This window comes from Aythya ferina (genome assembly GCF_964211825.1).
Source record: "Aythya ferina genome assembly, chromosome: Z".
In the NCBI taxonomy this organism is placed as follows: domain Eukaryota; kingdom Metazoa; phylum Chordata; class Aves; order Anseriformes; family Anatidae; genus Aythya; species Aythya ferina.
In genome coordinates this window covers 44,139,504-44,165,481 of record NC_140299.1, presented here as the reverse complement: position 1 = coordinate 44,165,481, position 25,978 = coordinate 44,139,504, and the positions used below count along the sequence as shown (strand labels likewise).

The window sequence follows — 25,978 nt, the reverse complement described above, 5'->3', positions numbered from 1 at the left end:
CAGAACTGACCTACTCAAAAACTGTTTTTGCACTCATAAAGAGCACAGGCAGCTCCAACTCTGATTTATCTGAGGCTGGTGAAATTCACCCTGTGCTACAGGGCCTTAAAAACACTGAGTTTTTGCATGGCTCACATGTTAGGCAGATGTGGAAAGGATCAATTTACAGCAACGAATACAGCTGTAAGCCTTGGGGAAAAAGGAACCACTGAGAGTTTTAATCAAATTTAGTGCACCATGCTACACAGACATGTAAGAGGGGTTTTCTTATTATTTTATTTTTTTTGAAGAAACTGCAGCGAGCTTTCAAAATATATATGAGCAAAAGAGATGCCTCATTTACAAGCAAGTAGTATGGTAGATTTGTTACAGAAAGGCCAAGTTAATATAGGGCTACAGTCACTGCATATTACACTTCAAAAGAATTTGAAAACAGGTAAGGATAATATAGATAGCTATTTGTTTGTTCTTCTTGCCATTAGTCCCCTAACTGGAAAAAATGTACCTTCAAGGCAAGCTAGAAGATGCTGAAGGACAAAAAGGTAGTGCTAGGCCTGTCTGATGTCAGTGTTCAGTCACAGTCCAGGAATAGAAGAATCCTGTCTTGGAGAGTGGATTCCTATAGCTAGGAAAATTGAGTCAGAGCAGGCAGTGAAGTAGCCCTGTAGGCATGTAGGTCTCCTCCTCTGAGTACAGAAGGCAGGAAAAATCAGTGACTGCAACTTAAGCAGTTGTGTCTGTATTTTGGAACTGTTCATTATTGGGAATGTACTGAAAAAAACTCCTGTAACTGAAAATGAAAGGACTTATGTACTGGAAGAGAGAGAATCTTTTAGATATAGTCTGCTGTATCAAAAAGCAGAAAATAATGTAGCACTACTCAAAGGTAATAATTACAGAAAATTTCCACACTGTTGTATGATTGCTCTCTGCCAGTTCTAACACGGTTCTCATTACAGAAGTCTCCCATGAGCCACATGCTACTCTTAGCTACACACTAGTTTGCCTCTGTTGGCACAGCTGAGAATAATTATTATTCTTTTTATAGTTATTTAAAGTTATTTATAGTTATTTATAGTTATTTAAATATAGTTATTTTGTATAGTTATAGTTATTTAAATATAGTTATTTTTTATATTCTTTTTATAATTATTATTATTTTTAAAGTCCAGCCTCCATTGCAATATTAGAGTGCTTAATGTTTTTCAAGTAAGCAATGTTTAGTTTTAAGGAACGTGCATATGCAGCACAGTTTGAGGTAGCACAGAACAAAACAACAAATAAGCAGTGATGGATTCAAAATTCTGCTAAAGACTGGCTGTATCGTCTTCAGCCAGTCACACACAGGAGGATTTCAAAGGACTTGTGTGGCACTGGGTTTCCATTAGTGCTTTCCATCTTTTCCCCATTCGCACACAGTGTGACAGGGAGGGTATGATTCCAGACTACTGCTTGTGGAAAAAAAAAAAAAAAACAACCATCTTCTCTGCTCTCACAGATCTGGGGCAAAGCTGTGGCCCCATCACTCTGTTTCATGCACCATGTTCCAAGAGCAGCTGGCAGGAGGATTACAAATTAAGTTGAGCAGCTGTGCCTGGCTCTTCAGATCACGTAGTGAACACAAGATCTCAGTGCTGCCCTAACATGAAAGTTAAAGGCAAAGAGTTAAATAACTGGGGGAAGCACAGGATAGCTACATCACAAGTCTTGTATTGTTGTGTGTATATATAAATGAAAATTTACAGAGAAAGAGAGACACATATGCTTGGAAGAAACATTCAGAATATTACTAAATGAAATTCTATTATTTATGGCTAGCACTGCTGAAATTTAGATCTGTGAGGAATGTTTTAGCAATTCATGTCAATAGAGAGCTTGAAGGGAAGTGTATTTGTAAGCTGTTCCTTGAAATCTCTGATATCTGGGGGTGGGGGGTTCAGAACAACTGCTAACTATTATGACTATTGCATGGGACACTATGCGAGTCTCTGATATCTGGCCAGGAGATTAAGAAGAAGGAGAAAGCTGAAGAAGAAGGAGAAAGCTGAAGGACAACTAGAAGGCAAAGCTTGCGGGGGACGCTGCACAAGTCTCTGACATACAGCCAAGTTGGACACAGGAGAAGGACATGAGGGAGGAAGACTATGAGCCTTCAGCACGAGAGACCCCCAGAGGGACCCCCAGAGACAGATACGCATGCTCCCGTAGGAGGGGTTGGATTCCAGAAACTAATTATAATAACCCTTTTTTTTCTAGAAGTAGTAATGAATATGTATTAGCCTGGGAGCATAAAAATCAACTGCTTGATGTAACTGGTGTGCGTCTTGGTGGAGCAGAGACTCCCGGTGCACCCAGCGCTGTTTGCTTACCTCTATTCCTTTAATAAATTGTAAACTTTGATTATAGTCCTATTTTGAAGACTGAGCCATTTATAACAGATCTAATTTCTACTTTTTCCTTTGACCTTCCTGGCCTGGTTCTCACTTACTCTTTTTGTTCAGGTACATCTTCCAACAGCATGGAAAGAAAATCCTGGAAAATGAACAAAGCACCACAGTTAGTATGTTTATGAAGAGATAGCTGCACATCTACATTGCTAGTGAGTGATAGATTTTTAAAGACTGCAGACAGCAGAACAGTAAGAAGAAAGTTTATGTATCTGCTCTGGTGTTATACTGCTCAATTATTTATACAACACACATTATGTTTGTCAGTTTTCCAACCCACTCAAGGAAAAAGTGTCAATATTGATAGAAAATGGGCTTGAAAAGCCTGCTGACTATTTTAACACAATCCCACGTTCCCTTTTTTATTTAATCTATAATACACATGCAAACTATATTTAAAGCTGTTAAAAGTTATACTTTTACACATACTGAAAGGCTAAGAAACACCAGAGTTAAGAGCGTCACTTGCATTCTCTTCAATGTGCTTATGTTATCACATTGTCTTTAATTATATGACCACGCTTTGTTTTTCTTTTCTTTTATGCACATTCCTGAGCAGAAGACAACACCTACTTCTCATTCCCTGACAAAATTCATGTCGCTGTGAACCACCACCAACTACAAAGCAAACTCTTCAAAGAGAAGGTAGATAGAATTTCTTGAATTTAGAAGGAAAGTGCTAGGCCAGTGTAACAGTATTACTATCATCCTCACAAAAAACAGCCCTCTTTATAGAAGCTACACATGACATCACTCAAAGGTTCTCCAGCACCCCGTGCTATACAAGACATTCGCCCTAGTTTTAATGGCAATCGCTTTGACACAATGCACTCTTCTGAATAACCTCATAAGAAGATGATTTATTAATATGAATTATTTGTTTATATACTATTTCATAAAGCAATCCACTTTATTAATACTAATTTCTGCGGAGACAAATTTCATAGCATAACGATGTTCCTCACTGCATTATATGAGTAGAGACTGATTTCTAATTGTGAGTACTTGCTTTCTAAAGTCTTGAAGAACGTTTTCTGAAACACAGGAAGCTTTAATTTACGGACTGCTATGGCATTCAACAAAAGATGCTGTTCTTCTGTGTGACTCTGGCGTTGTTATGGAATCAAAGAAAGAGTGATTGCACAACTGAAACAACTGAGCAACACTGTTATGTCTTCTTCCTTTACATTATAATCAAGATCCGGACTATATTGCTGCACAGTCTGCTTATGAGTAAAGTTGAATTACAGAGTGCCGAAGCTCACTGCGGCAAGAGTGCCGTAACTGCCCTAGCACTGGTTCTGTCCAACTACAGTGCACAGATGACTTGATGATAATGCATGAAATTCTGTGACTTCCTACTACTACTTGTAGTTCTCTACCATTGTTCTGTATATCGATAGAGAACTTCTGTCTCATTCAGCTTGTGGAAACTTTCCTGGAGGTACAGAGTAAGCTTACACATATAATTAAAGAACATAAAAAATGGAGAAAAGATTGCCATTAGAAATGTTTCAAAGACTTAAGTGTCTGAAAAGTAATACAGAAGTGGTCAACCTTGCCACTGGGTATAGATTGGGTATATATTAATGTATAGACTGGATATACATTAATGCAGCCACATTAAATGATTGGACTGCATCTTTTTTTATGATCAGTCCAATGGTATACTTGAAGATACCTTTGGTATTAATGGTGGTTTTATATTCTGTGTATTTTACTTTGATATTAAACATATCCTTATTTGATAAAAGCTGTCTTCATCTCACCGAATACCTGCTAAGAATAGAAATCACTCTACACATTTTTAAAACAAGGATTAATCTCTTCTGTTTTATTTTAACTGCTTCTATTTCAATGCTTCAAAACAGAATAGGAAAATGAATTACCACTTACCTCATATTTACATGTCTTTTAATGCTTGCCTATTATCAAGTCTGCCTGACACATCCCTTTATAGGTCTGAAGTTTCAGTTGCTTATAATTTTGTCAAACTTTAACCATCTGGAGTGAAATTTCATCCTCAGGCTATTTTAGTCTTCCTCTCCAGATAAAACAGTTCAGAAGGGTTCAATAGTAAATTTAGAGGACACAGTATTTTTAAGCTTTGATGCCATTTCTTTAAGAGGTTCTAGTGACCTTACACTTTGAAGCAAAGACTTGTGGATGGGTGGCCAAGGTAGTTGCAATCATAAAATAAAGTTTGCATTTTGTCTTTGTGACAAGTAATTCAATGAAGTCAGAAAGAAAATAGGAGTTAGCAATCACATCACTGCAGTGCTGCATTATTATCAAACTGGCTTACATTCATATTATTCAATTATTTTATAATATTTAATAGTATCCTATTATTAAATAATTTCAGTTCCCTAGCTACTTCTGTTGCTCTTCCCTGGCTGGAAACCCAGAGGGTAGAAAACAACTTTTCCCTATATACAGAAACTGTTATTCTGAAGTTTGTGAAATTTTCTTTGGTTAAACTGAAAAAGCCTTTGAAAAAATGAGTTCACACATGTTCACAAAGGATTTGCTAATTCCCTAAAGACCATATTGTATTTCCATATTCCAGACAGAAGCCAACATTTTTGCTCACAACTGCAACTCTGGGCTGCTGCTGACCAGATCAAATCTGGATACACACTGTGCACTGAGATCAAGGAGGTTTCCTTGCACCATTAACGCACATAGCACGTCTGGGTCAAAGGCAAAGAAGAGTGGAGACCCAATGAAGAAGGTCAAGGGATATGACTTTGAGAACACTGGGCATGAAGGCTACCTGAAGCAGTAACAAGGCAGATACAAATTTAGAAGACCTTTAATTCCATAACTAAAGATGCTATATGATTAATGCAGTTCTTGTACTGAGCAATTAACCAGCATGTTTTCACCGTGAACTGTTTTGAAGCACCACACAGCTACCCATCTCTGATCACACATGTTGATATTATATACAGAACACTGAATATTAAATAGACAAAAGCACAAATCTAGATATTGTAGCTATTTCAGGTGGTATCAACCTCTTGAAGTCCTTTCCTCCACATTTCTCTTATTGACTTTACCATCTTTGTAGTACAGGGGTCGTGTCAAGACACCTAAGAGCAAACACAAGCTCATTTGGGGACCAGATAAATTGGAAAAAGTATGTTGATTTTTACTTAACTCAGTGAACAAAGTTTTGGCATTCCTCCTTCCCTTACTGATGCAAAAGTTCAAAGTAAAGCCCAGAAAGGGAAGTAGAGAAATCCAAGCTTGTACACGCTTTCTGCTAACACTTTGACTCTAGAGCCTAAGCTGTCTCGAACTCATTAAAAATGTTTCCATTTCTTCAGAAGTTACACAAATTCTCACTGTCCACTAAAAATACTGAATATACCACTGCCTAAAATATTGAAATAAACACAGATTCCTTCTATTTAACATGTATAAACATTAAGAACATATATATATGTCAATGGAAAAGATGAAGAATTAAATGTTATATATCAACAGTTCTACCTACAGCTCTTAATCATTCTTACAACGTCTCTTTAAGACTATCCAGCAGAAAATCATATGTAAGATGTATTTGATTGTTTATTTAAATTACATCCACCTAAATCAAGCAAAAGCTGGAGCTGTGATTCAGCAGGCACGACTTTTGAAATGCTCCCTTGCCAGTTTGCTCTGATCACAATTCAAGAATTTTTTTTCCAGTAAAATGATATTGCTTAACAAACTATCAAGCAGTTTTAAGCTTGAAGGATGCTAAATGGAAGCTAAGCAAATACAAAAACTTTAGGTCAGCAGAGGTGGGAGACTACTACAGCAGAAACGGAAATGTAAAAAGATATTCCACAGCAGGTGACCGAAGTTTGAGACTTAGTAAGTTCAGCAACAATGGGAAGAACTTGTGTACTGTATCATAAAGGGTCATGGCATTTTCAGACATACGGATCTTTTCCCTGACAGAAAACAATTCTACTTGTAAAACTTAGTGCTCCTTTTAAGATCTTCACGCTTGAGACAAGAGGTACAAAAATATGCTTGGATTTTTATATACATTTTATATAAATATATTTTTATATAAATATTTTTTATATATTTATAATTGTTTTATATACATTTTGTTGGACATTACATGTGTGACACATTAGCACACTTTTTCTTCTTTCATCTGCATTAGACATGATTATAAAACTTGTGAGCTCCTCTTAGTTTCACTCCTCTCTGCTATGTTCTCCAGCTTCAGTATCCCTACTTCATTATGATCTCTTTATCCTTTAAAATACAAAGTTTATTAATTATGGAAACAGTATTTCAGAAAAAAATAGGATGTTTTCTCACCAAAAAAAAGCATTGCACTATGTTACGCATTTTTTTTAACGCAGTCATACTGACACTTCAAGAAAAATACCTCACAGATTCCTTCTTTCAAGATACTTGTACCTCAAATGAAGATATAGCCTAAAGCTAAATAGATTTTATGTATTAACAAAATATATTGTCAAAATGTGCAGTGCAACGAACTGATTCGTAAATTAATCAGCTGCCATATAAATTAACAATTTAAACACAGTCAATCTGAAGTTAAAATGTCTGAGCTTGTAAAGTGATTTTATTTCCTTATCTTTGTTAAGACTTAAAATCCACATCAAGCCCACAGATGTCAACAGTTGTTCACTCAGGCTTACAGGTCAGCAAGCATGGAACAGCTGAAGCCAAACTGCAAAGATAAAAGTTTAACTAAAAGAATTATGTAAATGTTCTAGGGGTTGAAACACCAAAATACACACAGACTGCATGCTTAGGGTTCCAGTTCTAGTTAAAGCAAATAGACAGTTGTATGGCTATTTGTGTGTGCAGACACCAATTTTTGGTGTAACAGGATTATAATGATATTTACATGTGTAAATGGGTGTGCAGGAACATGTTGATGAAGGTATATGCACTGAGCCTGGATCCATACATCTGTCTTTACTATTCTCAAGTATAACATAAATTAAGATTTTTTGCAGTGCTGTCTTTTTAACTGTCATTTTACAAGAGCAAATTGTAGCTCTGTCAGATTGGGTGAACACTTCAGACCATAGGCTATTATTACAGCAGATAGAACTACATGAAAACGAAAGCCTGCAAACAATTCAGTTCCCAAGGTGTTCTTGTTTCAATATCAGACTGAACAACATCTTTAACTGCATTAAGAATATCAGCAGCTTGCCCTCCTTTCTATTTATTTATAGTCAGGGAACACTACATTCATTATTTTAAAAAGTTCTTTCAAAGCAGCTACTAAGTGAATACTCCCAGAGAAAGGAAAATGGAAGATTTTATTTTTTTTAAATCCTTCTCAAAGATTCCAGACTTGTTTTACTTGTCTGTTGATAACTCAACTAAAATAAACAAAAATTACTATTAAGAACATACTGAGCATGTAATCAAAATGAAGGAAAAAAGAAAACTGATTAATGTTTCACATCTGAAGTCATTTCCTTGCACCTGCAGTTCTCATCTAGGAAAAATACTACAAACACCACTGAAAACAAGACTGGTATTCAGAATGTGGGCAATTATTTTCACTGTTTTTACTTTCCTTCTTTCCCACAATTCCTAAAGCTGGGAACCTTTACAATTACTTTGGACAAGGTGAAGGTACAACACTCTGATATTTAAACTTGCCACTCACACCTCTATTTATTTTAAATCTTTTATTCATTTAAACCCCGACAGCATGTTTGTTCAAGAAGGAACTTGAATAATAAACTTTGTACTAACTTGACTTCATTGCTTCTGCATTTTCAGTTCCTGCTGTGATTGTTTATCTCCCTATACCAGATACCAACATAAATATAATCTTTAATATTTCTTACAGAGAAAGTAAATACATTTGCAGTTGAATCTAGATCTATCTCGCTTGTGTTTTTTACCATAGTGACCGAAAAACAGGATGATGTCAAAATTCAGTCTTGCCCTGCTCTAACACTTGCCGACGCTGTAGATTGACTCTTCCAATTAGCTTCAGTAGGGACTGGATTTGGGCTGCTAGGTAGGCTACAAGGTAAAGGCACAAAAAGCATTACCAAGGCCTTGTGACCTCTTTATACATGACTCATGAACAGGCATCTAGGAACGTTCAAGGCTCTTGCTAAGAATATTTACTGTGCACAACCAGTATACTTCGGTAGTATTGTATACAGTAAAAGTTACACTTCTTCACCAAATAAATCCCTTCAAATGATGGAAAGCATCTGTTTCTGACCTACATACGTAGCTGCGCACATATTGCACACATTCAAATAAAAAGTAGCCTAAGAAACCTGAAATAAAAGCTTGAAAAAAAAAAAAGAATAAAAAAAAGGTTTCTATCCAACAGCCCCAGATGAAAAGGTTTCTATTCAACAGCTCCAGGCGGTGGTTTCTCAGTGTGGAAGCAGCATGTAGTATCTTAGTTTATGAGACTAGACTTAGATAAACTTTATATTGACATTTTTTAGCAGAGTGCTGGACAGAAGGAGAAGTCTCTAGTTGATGGTTAGTTCCATTGCAATGCAACCTAGCTACCATGACTCACAGCATATTGTGCTGGGATGTTTTGCAGCATTTACAGCCTGCTGACACAACTCATCTCATGTCAACCAGGAGACTGATCTAAGAGCAACAAGATAGCTTTTTCTCACAAAAATCCCAGCACCAGAATACAACCAGAATAAAACACTAGGCTGCCTCTGGCTTTTGGCAGTTTCATGATATCTGTAATTTTCCAAAAGTTTTCAACTGTGTAATAGCTGAAGCTCATATTTATGATTTCAGACACCATAATGGGGACAAGGCTAGTAGAGTCACTAGCATTTTCCACTCTATGCCAAGCACAACTGGTCTGGGTCTGGGTAACATGGTACAGGAAACAGCTGCAGCAGTGGAAACATTAACACCCTCAGCACTGCAAATATTCTTCCACGGGGCAGAGATATAGCAGTAGAGCTTCTGTGCCTACATTTTGTGTGACTTGGCATATGAAAGAATCCACAGGTCAGCGAGTTATTTTTAAAGACACATAGGCACGGATGGCCCCTTCAGAGTGATACCAGGCACACTGAGCAAGGAATTACTACCCTGGAAGAGATAGGAATGTCCTAGTCTCCATTCACTCAAGATCAGAGACCTCTTTCTATGTGTTGCAAGGAAACATTTATTTGTAATATTGACTGGTTTCAGAAATTCATTCATGGCGCTCCTGTCCTCTTTTTCCCTGCTCCCCACTCTCATCACATTGCTCTCAGAGTTATGCCAACTATTTGTCACGTTGTGGCTTTTGTTCCAGTCCCATTTTTAGCTGCGTTGAATTTAGTGAACTGGTTCACACACTCCACGAATGGTTGTGCTCGCAGCATTACCAAAGCAACAAGCTGCTGTGCTGACTTCATCACCAATGACACGATTCCTACAACTTTGGGTTTGGAGACCTATTCCTCCTCTCCTTTCTCAAAACAAAACACTGGAAGACAAGACCATCTCTCTTTTAATGCTATAGCATGGGTTACAGAACTCTTTCAGAAAAGCCTGGGGGAGATTAATTTCTATGTATAATCCCAGATAGGTTTTCTACCTAACTGATGCTACAATATTCTGTTGTATGTCTTGCTCAATCTTTCCTTTTAAAGCTGATCTACGTTGTATGACATAATTACATACCATTTATGTCAGAGAGAGAACAAGCTAAGTCTGTAGTTCAAGTGATTAATATATGCACTTGGACTTTGAGAGGGCAGATTCTGATTCCTAATCCAATGTTATTTTTTTTAAATCTTGCCTTTACCAATCCAGAAAGAAATCCTATTCTAGGAGAATCCTCTTCTAGAAGAATAATTGTTCTTAAGAATAGGCTGCCACTGCATGTTATCACTGTCAGAAAAACTCTATTGAAAGAAAGAAGCTGTGCATCTTAAATATCCCTTGTGGATTTATGCTTTGGTAATAAAAGAAAAGAATACTGTTTTAGAAAGCGTGGGAGAACGGAGCATGATGAGGAAACCTTTAAAGATGCTGTGACAAGACTGTTATAACAGTGGGTGCAATGCCATACAGTGATGGGGACACAGATTTTGTGGGAAGGATGCAGTCCTCGTAAGAACTACCATGAAAATAAAAGAATTGAATGAAGCTGCATGCAGAGAGGAAGGAAATAAAGTCAGAAAATAACATGCACACAGTTACTATTTATAGAGATTTTCAGTTACATTCCTACTCTGTGTTTCTTCTCTGTCAGAAACAGAGTTATCTGGTAAAAGACTGAATGATCACAGCCAAAGTCCAGAAGCTAAAATAGTACAGGAGACAATTACGGGAGAGTAGATGTCCTGTGCTTGAGAACATCAGTACCTATGAACATGACCTTCCCAAGTATCAAGCTGATGGTTTAAAAAAAAAAAAAAAAATCAATTACTTATATTATCTGATACTATCAGGGTATCAGATTTATGGATCACCCTGAAAAAAGCTATTGCCTCCTAGTAGGTAGAAATTTCATCAATATTGATAAGCAACAATTTCCTTTGTCTTTCCACCACAACCAGTAGCAGTCATTTAGACAGTCAAGCAGAAAATGTAGGTCATTTGTTTTTTCAAAGAGTAGCAACGCTAAACACAGTACCTGAGAAAGGACAAGCTGTCCATGGAACTTATAGACAAATTTTCGTAAAGATGCAAGGTATGAAGCCCCTCCTATTCTCCTTGCCAGAGACCGCAAAAGGAAATAACCCTGCAAGAAATTAAGCCAGAAACAAACAGGACATGAATTTGCTGATATCTAGAAAGAAAAAAGTCTTTGTAATATTAGTAAAGCAATCTCAATAAAAATCAGCTTACAACACTCACCTTCAAATAGTGAACCTGCATGAAGATTTTTTCTGCTTTAAGACCATGCTTGACAATGGAGGCACCAGACTCACTCACTTCTCCTGTGCTCTCCTTGTTAGGCCTAAAATGGTAACAGGCTAATGAAGTCTTGGATAAGTAAGTAAAGAAATAACTCATACACCACATGTTCTTATAGCTGAAGCACTGTGAACGTCATAGTAACTCGTGAGAAGTTCAGCTGGGGTAAAAATGAAGGCCATCACCAAGCTGGTATACTCTCTTCACTGCCAGCATGACATCATGTTGCATGCTTTCCTACAGTGTACAGGGAAAGTATGAACAAACAGAAAAATATAAAATATGTTTTGAACAAAAGGGAAGGGAAGAAAGGATATTGCAATAATTATTTTCAACTACAGATTCTCTTCTCCTTCCTGAATGTTGGCTTAACAGCTTAAACAGCTATACTTGCAAAAATAAGCTTTTTCATTTGCATGTAATACAGTGCAGAAGAAACCGTGTTCTGGCTTTCATTTTGCTGTTTGGTGTTGGAAGAAAAGCTTTGAAATTTTAAAAGAGGAGGCCTTACAAACACACACACACATTTGGGGTTTTTAAACAAGTATAGAACAAACCTACTTCTTCACTGTCTGATTTTAAAATGCAATATAGTATCTGGTGTGCCAGAAGTTTACGCTAGTAAAGTTTTGAGGGCTCCTAGACTCTTAGAAGCATAAACTAAGATTAAAGAGAAGCTATGAATACATTGCTTCTTCCATCCAGAAAACATGCCAGCTAACAGTGGTTTGAGAATAGATGCCTGTCTTTGCAGCCTACCCCGTGACTGAAAACAACATCTCCAAGTCTTCTTGTGGATTTTGAAGGGCCAGCCTCAGAAACCAAACATATTTTCCCGCAGTTCAATAGAACAGGGGCAACACAAACCACAGCAGTTCAGGCTTCTTCAAACCACATCGTCCACACACTTCTCATGAGCCAGTTCCAGTGATCAAATTTCTTTCAGGGCCACGTCTGCTTTGAGAAAAACATTCTTCCTTTTTTTTGTGTCTGTGTAATAGTTTCTTAGTGCAGTTTTCCCAGTAATAAGAAAGAGTGCTAAGCCATTTTTCCTCTTCAAGTGCTTTGTTCAGAACCTGTACACATCAAATTCCCTACACACATTAAAGTCACAGATAAAAGTTAACTGGTTGAAATAAAAAAGTAAATGCAGCTTCATTTTTTTCATTGCTCCTAACACAGTCCTTTACAATGCAATATTTTTTGTTTTCTATCAAGGGAGATTTTCCTTCAACATTGAAGGATGGAGATGAATAACTGACGTCCCACGGCAACTCCAGCTCTTCAAGACAAGATAACCATTGCAGACCCACTGCAGAGGAGAGGAGATGCACCTATCTGCCATTTGGATCACTCTCCTGAATGTAAGGCCTGCTGGAATTTCATATGCAACTTTTCATTTTTCACTGCATATACAGAAAGACAGCCAAAATGCTTCTTGCTTCTCTCATAATAAATAGTCCAGTGTATAGATTTTGAAAACCAGAGCTTGAGCACAAGCTACAGGATTCACACTAAACCGATGTAACTCCCATAATCAGAGTTATTCTAAATTAAGCAACAGCATCCCGAGGGAAGTGGTCACAGCACCAAACCTGCCAGCGTTCAATAAGTGTTTGGATAATGCTCTCAGACATAAGGTCTGATTTTTGGGTGGTCCTGTATGGAGCCAGGAGCTGGACTTAATGATCCTTGTGGGTCCCATCTAACTTGGGATATTCTACTATTCTGTGTTTCTTTCTTTCCTCTTCCAACTTTGTGTCTGTGTAAATCCTAGTAGGTGACTAGAAAGCCATCTCTCTTCTGGATGTTGCAACTCAGGAAATTCCTGTTGCCAAGGATATATATATATATATATCCTAGACAATGTCTGCAAAAGTGTGTGAATATTCAGAAAGGCACCCTGTTCTGTAGTGTCAGTACTTCAGCACACTAATTTAAAGCAACACTGAGTATATTTACAACACATTGAAGGTACGGAGACTGAAAGTTTGTTACACTGACCTACAAAACCTGGCATCTAACCTAGTAGATTCAGCTAGGCATAATGACTAAGACAAGCTGATTCAAGCTATTCAATCTGCTACCTGGCAGATTTTTGATACTGGCAGTATATCTAATGAAGCAAAAGATGCTGCTTTTGCCTGCCAGGCAGAAAACTACATTATACAAAGTAAAATTACAAATCACTTGGATGGTAATTAAATGGTCTGATGTGATCATGAAAAGGTATGCAGAGACTATGAGAGACAGTCTAAAAGGCACATTTCCTATCAGATTATTGATAAAATAAAACACCTATAGAGGAGGCACAGAGCATTGTTTCAGGAGGAAAACAGGTAAGGTCACTGACTTGACTCAAGTGGAACTCAGAGACAAATACAGAATTAGATGTCAACACTGGTTTGTCTTCATTAAAGATCTCAAGCTGAAGTTCAGTCACAAGGACCAGGACAAGAAACAATCTCAACACAAGTGTTTGGTGTCACTGAATAGAATGGACTACTCAAGTCTTCCTTGTTTTCAAATAAGATGACAGTGTTGTCATTGATGCTGGCCACTAAAATGAGTGCCACGACATACTTTGTAGGTGCTTTTATCATTCAGGCTTCCTTCAAACTCTGTGAGAAAACACACATGATTTTGTCTGATATTATGTCTTTATGATACGAGCACTACATTTCAATGTCATAATCTATTTCTTCAATACTAAGATATGCTGGTTCAGCCTTTCAGACCTGCTGCCTACTGAAAAGACACTAACCTATTTCTTTCACAACTAGCTTCAGTTTTTCAACAGCTCTAGCATCCAAGATGCTACTATAACGTATTATCAAATATTCATAATAAGAATAATAATCACCATCATAAGCTGATGATCATCATAATAAGCTGATGATCAGTTTGCTGAGTGGCTTTCACCTCATGTGAATAGCTATTCATTTCCTTGATCAAGAGTTAATATGATCAACTGTCAAATTTTGAGCAAGGTTTTCCTGCTGTCAGAAGAAAGCACAGAAAATCATAGAGCTAGCAGGGAACAAGAGAAACAGGTGAAGAATAAGCTTATGCTAAGGAAGTGTGCTGGCTGGTTTCTGTATTCCTGACAGAATTGGCAGGAAGGGACAGCTATCATTTACTTTTAATATCCTTTCATAAAATCACAAGCCTGAACCAGCACAAGCCTCAATACACATTCAAAACCTCATGCAATTCAAATACTCTGAATTTTCTCTCTTATAGACCAACACTGGAAAGCACACATATATTTTCAGGTGAAAAAACAAAACAGTAAATATGTAAAGAGCAAATATATTCAAGTCCATGCTACAAAAACAGTAAAAATATTTATATCTGAATTGAAAACAGAGGAAAGTCCTTAAATGCAACCACAGGAAACTAACGAAATTACGCAGGAACTGACAGAATCCCAAACTGGCAATGTGATCCTCTCCTAAAGTGCATAGTTGTGGCATACTTTTCAGAAAAGAAATGACTTGTCATTCTTTTGTATTAGGATTGAGAATACCACCACTATGTAAAACGTAAGCAGCATGCTTATTACAGAGACTTTTGACTACTAATTGTGTAAGTCAATTGAAAACTTAAGTTTCAAATTCAAGATCACAGAATCATAGAATAGTTTGGATTGGAAGGGACCCTTAACAATCATCCAGTTCTGCTCCCCTGCTGTGGGCAGGGACACTTTCCACTAGACCACGAAAGCCCCATCCAGCCTGGCTTTGAACACCTCCAAGGATGGGGCATCCACAGCTTCACTGGGCAACCTGTTCCACTGCCTCACCTCATAGCAAAGATTTTCTTCCTAATATCTAATCTAAATTTCCAATTTTTTAGTTTAAAAACATTACTCCTTGCCCTATCACTGTAACCCATGTCAAAGAGTCCCTCCCCATCTCTCCTGTAGGCCCCCTTTGGGTAGTGGAAGGCTGCTACAAGGTCACCTCAGAGCCTTCTCTGCTCCAAACTGAACTTCCCCAACTCCCTCAGCCTGTTTTCACAGGAGAGGTGCTTCAGCCCTCTGATCATCCTCTTGACCCTCCTCTGGATCTGCTTTAATAAGTCCATGTCCTTCTTATGCTGGGGGTCCCAGAGCTGAATGCAGTGCTCCAGGTGGGGTCTCATGAGAGTGGGTTAGAGGGCAAGAATCACCTTCCTGGACCTCCTAGATAAATAGTTACTTCCTGAATTTCAAACTCATATCTTGACCCTTAGAAAAATAATTTAAAAAATTTACAACACATATACATTTTATTAAAAGTAACAACTACATAATTAACACAAAAGAAGATAAACATGATTCCATGATGTTGAAAATGGAAAACATACATCCAGATAAGTGTCATATCACAAGAACCAATGTTCATAAAAATAATTTATTTTAAAGCAAATAAAGCAATAAAAAACAGACCGTCAGTCAATAGTTACATTTCTAGCAGCTGTACGGCAGCTAGTGATAAGGCTGACTTTTGAATTTATAGCTATCATCAAATTGCTCACTGACTCTGCTTACAAGTATGATACACAATTCATTAATAAACATGAATTAGAGCAGATCAATGAAAGGCTACAGTTATGCAAAGTTGGTTACTTTTTTTAAGATGGCATGAGGCCACTGAGTGGAATTTCTGTGTTGCCAAACAGTGTCCAATGCCCAAATGCAAAAGGCTTTTAGGTCTGAATGGAAAAGCAAAAAAGAAGGGAAGACCTTAAAATGAAAGAAATGGCTTCAGTCTTCCAAAAACATGCAGAAGATGATTATAAAAATATGGGGGCCAGTTTGTTTTTCAGTTCCAGTTTGTGAAGAAAAAGATGAAATCTACATAGTGTGAAATGATCAAGATTTAAAATTAGTATTAGTAAACAATTCTTAACTGTTAGCACCAAAACAGCTTAGCTGTGTAAACTTCTCATTTGGAGGTCCCTAAGAACCTGTTGGAAAATACCTGCTTAGGATTATCTGTATATATTGCCTGTATGTGAGGATAGGAGACTACATAATCTCTTGATTTACCTCTGTGATTTGGTCAATGTATGCCTAAATTGAGTTCAGATTAGTAAATGTGATTTTCCTGGTCAAAGACTGTGGAGAGACAATCAGTGGAGATGTTAGGCAGCCACTCTAGATACTTCAAGATAAAAGACTATGGCAAACTCCCAAGACACCAATCAGAACAGCCCAGATGATTAAATCATTAGCAAAGCAGGAATCCTTTCATGATCTAATATCTTCAGCAACGTGAGAAGAAGCCTTCAGCTTAGCATCTGGTACCTAAAGACCAAAATCTTGTTTAAATAGCATTAGTCATTTCCAAAGAGAAAGCAGATTTATACTGTTTATTATGCATTTTCCTTTGTTTTTTAAAGCTTCATTCACCTTGGCAGTTAGGTGCTACACTCTTGTATGTGCTTGTCTTCAACCACACAATATGAATCTGTTACAGCTTCAAACAGTGAACTTTGTTCAGGAAATGGTCTCTTTTATTTCTTCCCTCCCCTGAATAGAGGCTCTTGTAAACTGCTTAGAGACATTTAATATCAGGCTAAATCCCATCCTTTTGGAAAGCTTTCTGTAACAAACAGAAAAGCAATTGCATTATATAGAAGATGAATAACCTACTCAATTTAAGTTGACTTCTCTTTTTTCTTCAGAAGGAAATAAGGAAATGCAGTAACTTAATTAGAAGATTTGGATGTATGTCCTCTGAAGGGAGAAAATGTTAGAAAACGGGATTGGGGTGGAGAGGGAGGGGGAGAACATGCAAAAGTGAAGATTACAGTGCTGTAGCTTTACCTTAAAACTTGCAGCTCTTCTTCAGAATTCTGCACCTCATCTCTGAGCCGTCGCCAGCGAAGTAAAGCTTTCAATTCCTGCTGTGCTTTTTCTTCATCATGTGACAGCTGCTTAGTGTACGAAAAACACAGATCATTGATTGCCATTTCACAAGAGACAACAATAATTTTCAGAGAGAAACACGTTTTGTTTTCCTTTAATGTGCAGGCAATGCAAGAAACAGTATAAACACCCGTGTTAAAAAATATAGTCACACCTCATGCTCTAAGAGTTAACAGCAGCACTATGAAAAACAGAAGCCTCACTGGGTACATCAAATCAATAGTTGGTTAAATATTTCTGTCTGAGGATAGAGCAAGGCATGTTGCTTTCCCTTTAGTGACTGGCTGCAGGTGAACTGAACATACCGTACAGATACCTCGCTTATCGGTTCTGATTGCATCTTTACTTTTCCCAGCCTTGAAAGCAAAGAGTTGCTCTATGTCCTGACTTCACCCCTCTTCCCTATTACTTCTGCCACCCTGGTGAAAGCTCCCTGTTGCATTTTCCCACATTAACACAGCATAAAGAGATGCATGCTTATGAAATAAATGCTAGATTGTCAGCTTACAAATCAACAACTAATTTACACTTTTTGTTACAAAAAAGGACAGGAAATGGGAGAAGCTAAAAGCAGCTAATGTTCTCCTGCATTACACCAGTATTCAGTCACAACATGAATTATTGTCACGCAGCAAAGAATTCACCGATAATCCTCCAATTCTAGGATTACACAACACCAAAACTACTCAATAATTATAAAAAGAAAAAAAAAAAAAAAAGATTTTCTGATCTTTTAAAGTAACCGTGAATAATCACCCTGTTTTGCTGCTCACTGCTTTCTATTCAGCTATATGGAAGGATGCCTACTACAATGAAAATGCTTTCCAATGACTCACACAAGTATAACAGGATTAATACAGGATTAATATAGGCAGCCCACAGTAGAGGAGTGATGCTCAATGTAAGAGCAGAAACGAATTTTTAGGACCAGAATGGAAAAGCAAAGTGTTTGGATAGCCTTCACCTCTTTCTCATTGCAGAAGCATGGTAAGTGAGAAGGAATTCTCTTTTGTTCAATGCTAGAAATATGCCTGATACGTAATAAAACGGAGGCTCAGAAGAGCTCGCGATGTCAGATCCCAGTCCCACCTGCTCTTCCAAAGATGGAGCTCTGCAAACTCTAACAGCAGTCAGAGACTAACTGACACCAGCACAAGAAGAAATCACAAACACACGAAATGCTTGAAATAGCAGAGGTATGACAAAAATAAGAGTCGAATCAGAAAACCGCTTTACTAGGTGACATGCAATTTATGAGCTTTTCACTTTAAGAAGGGCAATGATTTCTAAGCCTCTGACAAGATGGTAGCTCTTGCTAGACACTGTAAGACATAAAAAAGTATAAGCGTTGGCACTGTAATTCATTTTGTTTTAAGGCTTGCCATTTGGCTATACACGGACCAAAGGCAAACCATTTACATCAGGTAACTGAAATATTACAATATTCAGTAAGATGCTGCTGATTACTCCACTTTCAGGAACACGATGTAAGTGGAGAGAATGCAGAGCACCTGTTTGATAGCTGAACAGTATTATTTAAGTCGTGTATTTGTGGGAAAGTAATCATTGACAAGCAGATGTTTCCATTCCTATTTGCACTAACCTTTACCTCTGTAAAGATCAGTGTTCATTGTGGAAAGAAAGAATTAAAAAACAAATTAGCATGCAAATTCCAATATATTTTTTTTAAACTTAGTCTCATAACACGAGGTTTTATTTATATCTAATTTTGATTGTATATATCATATATATTATACATTATATATTATATTTAATATATTATATAATTGTATAATATATTTTATATATTATATTATGCATGTTGTATATATAATATATAGTATAATATTTTATATATATATATATATATATATATATATGTAATTTTGGTTTCCACATGATTCAGTTGAGAAGTGACACATCATCACCTTACCTGTTGTGCCCTAGCCCAAAATACGTCTTCTAAGAAAGTGGCAAATCCTTCACTTATCCACTCTTCGGTCCAATCACGAGCCCCAATGGCCAGTCCAAACCAAGCATGAGCAATTTCATGGCACAGACGTGTTCCACAGAGATGGTGCCCCCCAGGTAATACACTCTGTGACAGGAAGATGATGTGTGGGCTGTACAATGGGAATGAAGGACAAAATACATTATAGACCTGTTGTAACGCACATTCTATGACCATAATAATATATAGGCTTTATTAGCCTTGTCAGCCTGTTATTACTATATGCATGCTAGGTCATGACAAATGGTTTATAGTTCAGGCATTTTTAGGAGTCGGGTTGTGCTTTATCATATGTTGGCAGATAATTAAATTAAAATTCTGCCAAGCACTTGTTTTGTGTTCATCTGTCAAACAGCTATTGCCTTTAGAAAGTAACTTAAACCAAAGTTTTATATTTTTCAAATTACAAGACTGATTTATTTCAACAGAAGCATTTATACATAAGCCACAATAATAAAAGATGAGCAGGTGTGAATACGGGTAGTACGTATTTATCAGTTAAATGATCAAAGCTGGAAATAAATAAAGCAGAAACGTTTTATAAAGAAAACAAATCACTACCCAGAAGAACAAGATAATGTATAGTAGAGCTCATGTGCTCATTACAACTTAAAACAAGTTAAAAAGATACCAACTGATGATAAGTGGTGATGGTTTGCACAAATGCAGTGGAAGGAGAGCACCCTTCACAGAAGTGAAAAGAAGCCTTAGATGAGACTAAATGTCTCATTTTCACTACAGGAGAAAACAACACAATCTGTATCAACTCTGCTTTGCAGTCAAGTACTAAAAGAAGAAATCTGGGACAAAAAACCTACTATGCATACTTGCCCTGCTATGGAAAACACACTGAACTGCAAGTTTCTGCAGTTCCCAGCTCTTGTTCTGCTGTAAGGCAGTTTCTGTTATGCTTACAGATGTTGTAGACGTTAATGTCTTAAAAGTTACATAATTTTACGCCTGGGAAAAAAAGAGTAGGAGAACTAAGACCTCTGTGACTAACATAGAAGGGATTAAAGGGGCATGGTGCTACTAATGGGACCTGCAAGGACACAAACCACCAACACCATCTGCAGAGTATTCCTGCACTAACCCTAGGCATCCATAATCTCCTTTTCAACTGTTTTCTCAGTTCCAGTCAGTTAGAAAGGAAATAAAGAACAATGGTAATACCTTCAAGACTACAGGTCTTTAAAATTAAGTCTAGCTTTCCGAGCGTGGGAGGGGAGCGCATGGCCTTAAGACATTTCCAAGAGTCAAATATTATTCGTCAGCGTTCCATAGAGCATCCCCACCCACCCTACCCTTCCGCTGGAGATGTTATAACACCCACAGTTTTCTTGCAACTGGTTAAGTATCTGGAACTGAGAACGTAAAATATGACACACACTTAAGTAGAAAAACATACTCAGTAACCATCTCCTTGTAGAATAATAATAGTAATAGTAATAGTAAATATAATCCAGCAAAACAAGTTGATTTCTTACATTATTTCTTGCAATGCCAAATGATTGAAATGTAAGTACCAATAGAGGAATCAAGTCACAAAGAACACATCAAGAAAAAAAATGCAGCTCTAGAAATCTTAGCCAAAAGCAATTCCGATTGAGAGAAGTAAAGGAGAGAGAAGGGAAGAGTGAGCACAGAAGCTGCAGAACATGATGAGCCTTTTATTACAAGCCCCTACTGAGAAGAATAACTGCAGCTTTGGGGGCACCACTTTGGTCAGTGGTAAGTAAATGACCCCTAACTGTGGCATGTGTACAGTGCTACAAAGAAAAAATGCAGAAATGGACCAAGTAAATAACATTCCGGACATACTGCTGGTTGTGCTTTGGCCATTTATTTCAGCAAAATACAAGTAATTTCATGCCTTATAAACAATCTCACAGAACGCTGTGTACTTTAAGACTACTGTAGGTATACATATAATAAAAGTAAAGATTCTAGTTCCTTCTCTTTCCAATTAAATAATAGAAATGCCACAATCAGAAAATCTTCTCCTTTACAAAAGGATTAAAAAGCACTTTAGGGAGAAAAAGGAACATGAGTTAAATTTTGGGCAAGGAATATGAATACAACTTTCTACAAGGTCAAAAATAAGATTATGTGCAGCAGCAGGATTTCGTTTTAGAGTCTCAGTACAGCCAACAACTTCCTTTCCCGAGAACACCTTAAATAATCCCTTTATTCTGTTTTCCCTTAACAAACAACTAAACGTCCAACTCAGAGCTTCATACAGCAGCAGATACCACTACAGAGCAGTGCAAAGTTCCCATTTATGTTAAGAATAATTTTCTCAAAGACTGAACGTGCTTTTATACTATGTCCAGCACCTACTAGTTTGGGGAGAAATTTGATTCTATGTATTATGTTAAAATACAGATTCTCTGTTTCCAATACATGTTTGAATTCCAGAAGCTCTGCTCCACCTTTACTCATCTCACCTAAATCCCTAAGTCTATTTTTTTAACATGTGGGATGTACAACATCATTCATTGTTACTATTAGTGGTGTTGCTCAAAAATTCAGTAATTCAAGAAAGTGGCCATGTGAAAATTAAGATAATTTGGATGATGATTAAATTGCAATAATTATATATATATACATATATATATATTATATATAATGAAATATATATACATATATATTTTTAAACCAGAATAGGAATTTGAACCTCATACCATCCATCTGATTTACTAGAAATGAATTATAATGCTTGATATCTGTTGCTTTCACTGGAATTAAAAAGGAAATAAATCTGTGTATGCACTAGGAAGGGACAAAGGTGATTCAGCTCCACAATTATATCAAGACCTGACAAGGTATGCCCAGCCTTTATATGACTCGAGCTGGTGTCTTTTCAAGTCTGGCCCAAGTTTCTAAAGCAGGCCAGAACAGGTTAGCTCGATGCAGTAAGGAAGGTGGGAAACCTCTCCCAGTTTAAAAAAAAAAAAAAAGGAAAGAAAGAAAGAAAAAGAAAAACCCCACCAGTCCTTCCCAGGAAGCTGGAGAATTTCCCAATGGCTCTTACAGAAAAATAGAAGTTAATGACTTGTTTTCAACAAGTATACACTTGGTTATACTTTTAAAGCAAAAGGTTATTATTCTGACCAGAATTACACCCTTATAACTTAGATCTTTGTACAGAAAGAAGGAACAAGCTCTTTATCCAAGTAAAACTACAGTTAAGGGAAATATCAACTCTGTAACTATGGTATGAAGGGAAGCATATGAAGGAAAATATGAACTCCAAAGGGAAAGAATTTTTTGGTTGGAAAGGCCAAGGGGTCCTTGTGTTCTAATCATCTGAATCCACTCAAGTAGATGTTCTTAATAAATGTTCTCTGTAACAAATAAAAGGTTTCCAATGAGTCCTAGAGCTCTGAGCAGTAATATGACCAGTTTAGAAGCCAAGTTTCTGAAAGCAATTTTGCAAAACTTCTTCTCCAGCCTTATGACTTGATGCAGGTGCTGCTTTGCACAGAGGCTGCAGCAGTGTGCTATTTTTGGCTGCTCACACATAATCAGACAAGAGACACATAGCATAAGCTCAAGCCAAATGTACGTGCAAGAACTTAAGTACACATTTAAGCTAGGAACATGAAGCACATTTCTAACAGGCTTGTTCCACTCCTTTTGAAGGAGAACTTTTTCCCCCTAAGCATACAGGGATTTGCAGATACGTTTCCTTATGTACTTTCTGAAACAACAGAGCTGAGACACAAATTATGCTTCTGGAGTCAAAACTAGCACCCCAAACCACTATTACAGAAGTAAATTATAACGTAAAATACTTCTCATGTCTTGATAACACTCCACGTGTTGTTTATGTTTTCCTATTCATAAAAAGGAAGTCAGATAGTAAATGGGTTAAAGAGTTATTTTACTTCTAGAAAATTCCCATGTAAAAGGGAGCAGGGAAAATACCTCAGAAATATGTTCATAGGAACATGCTAACATTGAGACATACATTTCAGGATTACTGAAATTCAGAAAGTTAGACAAGTAAATGACAGCTCTTTATAAACATCTTATGCAAACTCTCAACAGTTGCCTTCAACCTACATTACTGAAGTGATACAGAGAACAATATTATCATATTGCCTCCAATATCTACATCAGACTTTGAATGTTAGCTTACTTTATCTTTGAGGACACTTGTGTCATTGGAAGCAGGCACAAGAACGTGCCACATCCAATTACTTACCTCTGTAATCTCCAGCAATCTGGTATATGTTACATTTCAGTACTGAGAGAACTAAAGAGATGAACAGCCCTTTTTGATCTCCCAAGTTTACTGTATGCCAGAAGCTGAAACATACATACAATGAAGTTGTAGAGACAAGAATCTTGTAGTTATAAAACTCAAAATTGCACCAGAAATATTGGAAACTTTGTAATGACATTTTCCCTCCCTATAATCACACTGGGAAACAAACCACCAAGTGAATGGAAGTGACAGATGACAGTCACTCCAGAGCAGATGAACAACTTCTTGTTCCATAAATCCTGCAGTAATACAGCGTTCTTGTAGGCAACAGGGAGCTCTCATGTGTTGGAAGGAGGATGATATCAGACAATCTCTAAGTACAGAGAATCTAGCCTCTGCTTACTGATCAGAAAACTGGGCAGCAGCTGCTCCATGAATTGTCAATTACTTTAGTTTTGCTTATTTTGTTATACCAAACCAGATTAGTCACACACACTAATAATAATAATAATAATAATAATAATAATAATAATAATAATAATAATAATAATAATAATAATAATAATAATAATAATAATCTGGGTTTGTAACAACTCTTGATACTTCTCATATCTGCATTCTAAATTACGCTAAATGAACAGCCTCGAAGTAAAAACTTATATAGTAACACAGTACTGATCCCACATGACTGTGACATACACCACATTTCACAACTTTTATTTTAATTAAAATATCCTTGGAATTACAAATCAACTGTGGATTTGACTTGTTGATTTTTATTCACAGAGGAAATTTTATAAGTTTTCCTCAGAAATCAGAATAGCTCTGGAATTTCATGACTGACAAAAATGAAATAAAACACACTGAAAACCTTGCCAAGCATTGACAAATGGTACTTTCTTATGCCAGGACCTCCTCATTTTGCAATTGCAAAAGGACCAATCATCCTGACCTGAACAAAAAGGGACACAGGATTTAAATGCTTCAAAAAATAAACAGAAAATTCCATGCACCCACAGTTAACACTAATCTGCCAACATAAAGGTAAACTGTATCAACCCATCTAATAATAATTCAATTCTCTTAACTTTTTGTTCACAAATGAATAGATATGTATTATCCTGTCATGCAGCAGCAAGCATTTCCAATCACAACTTGCTTGAAACGTTATGTGAGTAAAAGGTCACACTATTAAAAATGAATCTCCACTATTCTGATTTTTTTTTTAAATAATGAAGATGTAAAAAAAGTCAAGAAACAAACCAACCTGTAAAAATGTATTTTTTCATTTAAAATTAGATCAAAAATAACTAACCATATGCAGTGTGATACCACACATTAGTGTCTTTGAAGACCATAGGACAGTCGATCTAAAAGGGGGGTTCTCATTTCATATTTCTACCCTACGGAACTTCAAGTAGAAAATGCAGAGCTGTACCTACTAAACCAAGATGTTTATCCAGCTGGCTTACAAGGTGCACATCAAGCAGACAAGAAATACATTTAGAGGATTTAATTTTTACTCCAGTCTTGCAAAAAATGGCCCTTACTCTTTTCTATTTTTTTCTAAACCATGCTCCGTTCTGAATTTCTAGCATTCTTCTGGTGCTCAGCTCCAGAAGAACTGTCCTCTATAATCCAACCAAAATATATAGTATTAAAATGATAGAGTGAAAATATTGCTTCCAACAGAAGGGTTATAGGAATTTCCCTAGATAGAGCTCTTGAGATCAGAACACACCACAAAATAAACAATTCATTAATAATGCAACTAATTTACTTAAATAATGCTGTCTCATCATCTGTCTAATCCACAGAGCACACACATTGACATCACTAAGACAAAAACTTTAATTGTGATTTTACAGAAATTCATAAGACAAAACAACTTATACGTGATTGATACCATGCAGTCATAGCTTATTAATAAATCCTATCTGCTTCACGTGTCCTGACCTTGGACCTTCCCCCAAGAGGGAAAGAAAGGACATATTTCACATGTAGGTGTCTGTTTGATAAATGCCTCTGAACCAAGCAGTGCCGGTGCACTAACCTGAGTTTGTAACAAGCTCATCAGGAACTGGAGCTGACAAGATCAACCATCAGTCAACCCAAGTAAGAAACAGAGTTAAGGAGTTATTCTCCATTTGACCTCTGATATTCCCCAGGATGCCTAACAGCAGCTCTAGTTCACATCATTTCATCTTACGCATCCTTCAGATATGAAGAACTTGCAGTGCTTGTTTGGAGCTCTTTAGATTTCACTTCCTGATGTCTTACATAAGCCTAACAATATCTATACATTTAGACTTTTCTACTCCCAGGATTTGCGGCATGAAGCAAATTGCCTGCTGTTGTACGGAAAGAAAAACAAACATAGAAAATTATAGGGGAAAATAGAAGGAATTACAGTTTCAAAACCTTCTACTGCCCATCAAGATTTTTCATTATTATTTGTTTGAAACCTCCCTCTCACA

General features: G+C 36.9%; 1 protein-coding gene across 9 annotated transcripts in view; it reads right to left on the bottom strand.

Annotated features, from left to right (window-relative positions):
- The window catches only part of AOPEP (aminopeptidase O (putative)), a 199,148-nt gene that overhangs the window by 99,962 nt on the left and 73,208 nt on the right, over nt 1-25,978 (bottom strand). For 5 of the 9 annotated variants that reach the window (XR_014687343.1, XM_084504751.1, XM_084504750.1 and 2 more), the window contains 5 exons: nt 19,211-19,400; nt 17,176-17,285; nt 11,301-11,403; nt 11,077-11,184; nt 2,489-2,532 (listed from right to left, as the gene is read on the bottom strand). Coding sequence is in view for 8 of the 9 variants with exons in the window: in XM_084504751.1 (XP_084360877.1) it covers nt 2,489-2,532; nt 11,077-11,184; nt 11,301-11,403; nt 17,176-17,285; nt 19,211-19,400 (555 nt within the window). In the remaining variant the exon portion in view is untranslated. Of the gene's footprint in view, nt 1-2,488; nt 2,533-11,076; nt 11,185-11,300; nt 11,404-15,618; nt 16,654-17,175; nt 17,286-19,210; nt 19,401-25,978 lie in introns of those variants that run through there. The other 4 variants (XM_084504752.1, XM_084504754.1, XM_084504756.1 and 1 more) reach the window with 2 other exon arrangements.